The 7091-nt window shown below is 43.3% G+C and overlaps 1 protein-coding gene across 1 annotated transcript; it reads left to right on the top strand.

Annotated features, from left to right (window-relative positions):
- The first annotated feature begins 4675 nt into the window (after positions 1-4675).
- nkx1.2la (NK1 transcription factor related 2-like,a) lies at positions 4676-6865 on the top strand. Its single transcript, XM_070916607.1, has 3 exons — positions 4676-4695; positions 4783-5008; positions 6266-6865. The coding sequence occupies exons 1-3, from the start codon at positions 4676-4678 to the stop codon at positions 6863-6865; spliced, it is 846 nt and encodes a 281-aa protein (XP_070772708.1).
- The last annotated feature ends 226 nt before the right edge of the window (positions 6866-7091 follow it).

Below are 7091 nucleotides of genomic sequence, written 5' to 3'. Positions count from 1 at the left end.
ATTTCCTAATTGTAATTAGCACAAATTATCAATTACGGTTAGTGCCTAATTGCCCTTCATAAAGACAGCTCCCCAGGTTTAAACGGGTCCATTTAAATAATGTAACTAATAGCTCTTGCCTTTACGTTGCGGATACATCTTCATTGTTCCACGCGTGAACCGTGATGGTTGCTCGTAATTTAACAGGGCAGTCGAGAGAAGGAGTGCAGGTGGCACTGCGGGACTAATTATTGTTAATGAATTATGATGTGACCTTCTCAGAACAATGGCTAATCAATGCTCACGTTGAGTGACAGTGCGCTCTGTGCAGATGCCGGGGACCACAGAGCTGTTACTAGCAGGCCTCAGCCCTGTGGAAAACAGGCAGCTGCAGCCGTTTCCTCTCTCACAATGTGCACACTCTCCTTTACTCACCTCCCTGTTATTGCATTTTTTTGTGTGGAGAGGACAGACCGGCCAAAACATCTGTGTTGCCTAATTTACAGACTGAACAATCTGAAGGTCTAGCCAGGGCATTAGGCCAAAATACCTTACCTTTGTACCCAGTCCTTGTGCCCTGAAAAGACAACATGCTGATTGTTTTGTCGTCTTTCACAAAGAGTAATCCTTACCGTTAGTATTTTTTTTCTGATTTTTCCTGTCTGTTTTTCGCTTGTATCACATCAATGCTCTCTGCCGTTTAAAACTAAAAGTGAGCCCGGGCTTAAGGATGGAAATGAGATGAAATGCTCTGATCCTTGATCCATCACCCACAGCTATCTCACAACTGAGGATCATGATTTTCATTGATTTCTGAATCCATGTATACCTGCAAAGCCATATGAACGCCTGAGGAAACTAATGCATAGTGTGTCATTAATGAGACAGGATGCAGTACAAATCATTGTTCTCCTTTTTGCACAGACCCTACACCACAATGACACGGAACCAGAAAATGCTCTCAGCTCCATCTCTTATAACTTTGGTTGCATTAACTCAAGACTGAATTTTAAGTTTTTAAAAATCTAATCCCGTGTAGTTTCAAGTATTAAAGAATATCAGATCGATAACATACAAATTGAGATTTTTTGCACATGTACATCCAGCTATAAGGAGGGTTTTTACGTGAAAACTAATTGGATTAATGCTTAAATAAATGCAATAAACTTTGAAATAAACATCTATGTGGTAGAAAGTTTGCATACTTTACCGACATGACCACACTGTCCTGGTTATTAGTCGACAGCACCAATGTTTGAACTGACCTTTACCTTGTTGTGACAGGGGCACTGTATGACTGACAGTGTCCCTCAGCATAATTTACCCCCACCCCACATCGCCCTCCATCTCCTGTGCGATGCAGTTGACCCCTTTACAAATCATCCCCAACTTTACACATCTGCTGCCTGTCAGCATCTGCCAGGCGCACTCACCCGTCCCGCCCGTAATGAAAAACTCTCATTACTCGCCTCCACCCAACAGGTATACAGGCCGTTAGGACAATTACTGGGCAATGCCACTGACCTTGTTGTCAGAGAGAGTCAAACAAACACAGAGGGCTAACTGAAAGGAGGCCTGGCAGCAAAATAGGCATGCAGTGCAGACAGGAGACGCTTTATGCCCGTTAAGGAAGATTGTACTGTATTGATCTACACTGGCACACATCCATGCCAACTGCCTCTGAGTGCAGATAACGTAAAAGTAGTAGCACAAAAGCAGTGTTGCATGTTAGACACAGCATTGAAATGGCCAAATTTGAGGTGTTGTAGCACATTAAACACACGTTGTGTACATGTTACCGCTGACAGTTATATACCATGGCTTATAAGGTTGATTTCATGTCAGCACAGTGTGAACATCAGCATGCAGAGACTAAAGCTGTAAAAGATTTGTAATGCATCAGTTGTCATTTAGTACTTTTTTGCAAGTCCAAGATTTGCAAATCTGCTGCCAGAAATAAGATGTGTTGTCATCAACTCCAGAATATAAATAGTAAGCAAACACTGATGCTGTGGATTTGGTAGATTTGGTGGTGTTGACTCCTTGATAAAAGCATAAAAAATGTGAAAAATCAATCTAGTCTGGCACGTTTTTTTGGAACTGGTAAACAGTAATGGAAAGCTTACAGTTGGGCCAAAACACACAAAACCATTAATATGTTCTCTCCGTGATGTTTCTGTATCTTAGAAACCAGCACAACTAGAAAGTTTAGGAATCTGGCACCCCGGATCTAACAGCCCCACTTAATGGTTCACCAGACACTTGCTGATCCTTTGTTTGAGTCCCACTTTACAGGAGAGTCGGGGAGACAGTGGAGGCCTTTAGAGAAAACAATAGACACTACAGTCTGTGAGTAGGACTGCAGCTCATAATGCTGCCCCTGCCATTAGACAAATTATCTGACATTTAGCAGACTGGGGGCAGTCTCCCCGTGAAGTGATGACTTTATTGAGCCTGGAGGGGGGTCTTGGATGGAAGTGTGTCTCTTTGGCTCCCTGCGGTGCCTGACAGGGAACACTCCTCCTCTCTGAAGTCTTGCTCCGGCCCGTACAGACTCAGAGCCGAGCCAGCTGCTGTTCCCGCTCTCTCTGAAGTCTACCTGAGGGCCTCTTTGTCCTCGGGGCTCGTCCCTTTTGTCCCGCTGACCCACACAAACAGATGTCCAGCCACTGGGCTTTCTCGTAGGAAGTTGTAAACCTCCAGTGTGCAGTGGGCTCTATTCATATGGAGGGACTACAGTAATGGCCGTGCAAGTGCCATACACATGCAAATGCCTACACGCAGACACCCTGTAGGGGCAGCTTTAACAAATGTTTGACTATGTAACTACTGTAGACCATGCTGGTCCACCAGACTATGACTCGGTAGCAATGAAACCACCCTGAACTGTGTAAGTAACACAGGAAATTATGCAGGGAGGAAATTGAGAGACCTTTAACAGTGTGTAAACATGATCGGATCCCCCATGTCACCAACACCAGACAGAACTACAGACAGAGAAATGGCCCCGATGCCTTCTGTCTGTCTCATCCACACACAATGTAGACCTCACAGGCTCAGATGGTAAAATATGTTAATGCTTAAACATATGGAGCAAAACAGGAACACCGAACCACAGATATCCTTAGAAAAAAAAGTACATTTTTACCACCAATGTGAAGCTATTCTAATTCTACAAAAATACAAATTTGAAAGACATTATAGGATTATAGGATTAGTATTAACTGAAAATACAAATTGTTTCGGTCATTCAAGGACTGGGGAATTAAAGGAAGCTTCAAACAAGCCCTCCTGTGCTGTTGCAGTTACTGGTTTGGCCTTCCAGTATCCAAAATGACTGTCTGTAGCCATCAGGTTTTATCTGTATTGGACACCTGCTGAGAATATTGATCCCGTGCTGGTTTCACCATTTTAGCCATCACCAGGCATCAAGCTTTAAACAACCCTATGTCACTTTATATTGAATACTAATAGCAAAGAGTAGGGAGCCGACTGATTGTGAATATAAATCTATCACCTTAGGTGAGAAAACAATCAGCCGTATACATTGTACTCCTGCAATTTAGCTTTGAATGCTTTAAAGAAGCATCTAGAATAATGATTCATCATGGATCCTTTCAGTCTGTCCAAAACACACATCCTTATTTAGTTTTCTCTAATAAGCAAGTAGAAGTTCATGTCATTTAGTATGGATTGTTGTCACACAAACAAATGGGGAATAAACCACCTTCTCCAAATAAAAAACAGCCTTTCAAAGCATTATTGTCTGCCATTAAACTGTATGAAAGTTGCTGCAGTGTAGTGCAATGCAGTGCAAATGATACTGGAAATGCTGTACTGAGAACAGTATCACTGTTTTATGAAAACAGCAACAACAAAGATATGAAATGTATAACAGATAACACCTGCAATTATGAATAAGCACAAACTCTAAAGGATAGAGGGACTATAACCATTAGTTACCTTCAGAGCTGTATTTATGCAGTTTTTAAGTTAAGCCAAGTGTTAAGTGTTAATGAAACAAAATACCTTTATAATATCTCTGAATGTGTGTCACCTGTGTACCTCGAAATTTCATATCAACACTTGAATATCACCTGGATACATTATAAGTTTCTTTTTCAGTTATTTTTTATTCCTTTGTATACATCTACTAACAGCTGTGCTTAATTATTACTGATACCGCCAATAGTGACACGGTTACATTTGTGACAGTGACATTTCAATGTGTTTGCATTTTTACATTTTAATATAAATCGTTATGATTTGTGAATCGTGATGCTGCTACATTTCCACGAATAGCCAGCAGTTTATATGCAGAAATGAAGAGAAAGTTTTTTCTGCAGCTCGAGGGACACGAAACTCCCCTTCCTGACAGTAACTCTCCAACAGAGTCCACTGTGGAGAGACAGGGCGATCTCTGATATGGATCAAGTGCCATCTGTGCCCAATTTACTTTCAGGTCGTGGATTATTGAATTTAATGATATGGGTGATTATCGACGAATGCTTTGAGCCCATTAGGTGGTCGTGTGAAACACTAATAGTGTTTGTGTCACGTGTCTGGTTGTGAGAGTGGGGGGACAGACGCTTTAAAGACCGCGCTCCGGTCATCTCATTCACGCTGCAAGACTGACAGACAGAAGCAGAGGAGCGAAGTCCACACTCCGAGGGATCATCGCCACAAATCCGGTTTGATGAAGCTTGAAGAAAAGAAGTAGGCGAAACTATGAGAAGTTCCTCTCCACACGCGTAATTACGCACGTCAATCCTGTTACATCTTTAAAGCTATTTCTCTATAAAGGATGCTGGACCCTAAAGACTGTGGAGTGACGATGACGTCCAGTCACAAGATTTCCTTTTCTATTATTGATATATTGGATCCGAACAAATTCAACAGCAAAAGGGTGAACGAACTTTCCGTCGTCAGGGAGAAGTTTCCTGTGCCAGATGCAGAGGGAACAAGTCTGGAGTCGGACAGCGCTGCCGCCGGAGACTTCAGAGTTGAGCACACGGAAGCAGGTAGAGAAAACAGACAATTTTAGAATATTATTCGTCGTATAGATCAAACGTTTACGTGTAATATATTGTTTTGGATTTTTTTTTATTGCACATACCAATTATTTAAAAACATCCAGACGTATCAATAAATGCGTATGTCGTATCTAAACAGCGCATGAATAAAATATATATTTATTGTGAAATCTTGCAATAAAAACTTTCTGCTCTGGACTAAACACCAGCGACTGAGACGCTATTTTCTATCAGATTTATTGTCATCTCTGTATGACCTTCCCTTAATTTCCAGGGTTGCGTTTCCTTTCAAGGAAGCCACAAAGGCTTGCTCCCAGAGCCCCAGCGTGTGATTGGCACTGGGACAGGCAGGCTAGATAATTGTTTAAATCGTCCCATTGAGGATGCCTCTGCGCGCTTTGATCGATATCCCATTACTGCATCCTGCATATCTCCCTCTAGCACCTTGCAGGTACAAACTTCACACCCCATCCATGTCTGATCCTAAATATCGTTCGATTAAAACTTCCCTTTAAATAGATGACATTTATCGACCCACCCGCAAATATGAAACTCCATTAGCACGTCATGGCTGAGGTGGCGGAGCTGGATTTAGACGGGATTTCTTTCCGCAACATGACATTTGAGGCGCTGTGTGGTTTATAAATTATTTAAGGATTAGTGACCATGTCTCCCCCTCCTCTGAGTCTGTGCTCTGTTCCGCTCGAGCGACCTCCGGATCCTAATCAAACACTTTACAGATGTCAACTTTAGGCCTTCTGTGTTTGGTATTTAAACTACAGTTCAAACAGGACAAAGCGGGACATCACTGCACAACGAAGAGACATTTCTTAGGCAGGTGTGGATCTTCTGCTATTAGATTTGACACGTGACGTCCGTCCTGTCAGGAGCTGTCCCTTCAGCACCACAGCCCAGCTGGCCCATTTAGCCAGACACAAACACATGAAAATACAAAGTCAAATAGCGACTTCTTCAAAACATAGAGTTTAATCTTGTATCCAGTCAACTAGTCACAGTTACATATTTAAGCCAAGCCTTGATGTCCAATAGTGTTGCCATCTTTTAAATGAAAGCACTGGTTATGTTGACATCCTCAAAAAGATCTTGCCACTTCAACACGAATCAAAGATGGATAGGGCCTACAGTTTAAATAGTTCGACTTCATTTTTGACTAGAAAATTAAATGAAATCTAGAAATTCGATGCTCGATCTGCTGGATTTGCATGATGTGGGCTAACTCTTCTTTTTTATTTACAGGGGATGAAAACTCTGCGGCCTCCATGCATCACGCAGTTGTCGCTGACCCCCTTCTGCTCTCCCCACCGGCTGAAGCAGAGCCCTGTCTCACCGGGGAGCAGGACGATGGGGAGTCGGCGGTCAGCCTGCAGGACTCCTCCCCGCACAAGCGGCGGCGCCCGGACCAGGCCTGCGCCAAACCACGGCGCGCCAGAACAGCGTTCACTTACGAGCAACTGGTGGCTCTGGAAAACAAGTTCCGCACAACTCGGTACCTATCTGTGTGCGAGAGACTAAACCTGGCTCTGTCCCTGAGTCTGACCGAAACCCAGGTGAAAATTTGGTTCCAGAACAGGAGGACCAAATGGAAAAAGCAGAACCCCGGGGCGGACAGCACCTTGCAGCCCGGCTCCAACTCCCTGGTCAACATCAGTCCAAACCCGCCCACCTGTGGGTCAAACCCCGCCAACTTCCACCAAACTTTCCCCAACTTCAGCTCTGGGAATGTGATCTTCCACACGGCCGCTGGTGTTCCGCTTTCCTCCACTGGAGGGCTCTTGCATCCCTTCATGTCCAGTGGGTTCGTCCAGCCGACTTACTTTAATCCACATCTATGAAAGAAACCAAGACTGATATGTTGCAGCGGGTGATATTTTTTGGGCAAATCTGGGAACAAAATAACAATTTTCAGCTGAACTTTACTGCCCTGAATCACTGTAACTGTTGCATTAACGCTATGCCATGTTCTACAAACTGAGGACAACAAAGGCATCTGTTTGTATTTTGTCTTACCATGTTGTCCAACTGGTTTACCTTGAATGGAGTTTAAACCTTATAGACTAT

This window comes from Enoplosus armatus, chromosome 12, assembly GCF_043641665.1.
Source record: "Enoplosus armatus isolate fEnoArm2 chromosome 12, fEnoArm2.hap1, whole genome shotgun sequence".
Classification (NCBI taxonomy): domain Eukaryota; kingdom Metazoa; phylum Chordata; class Actinopteri; order Centrarchiformes; family Enoplosidae; genus Enoplosus; species Enoplosus armatus.
This window is presented reverse-complemented; position numbering and strand designations above follow the sequence as displayed.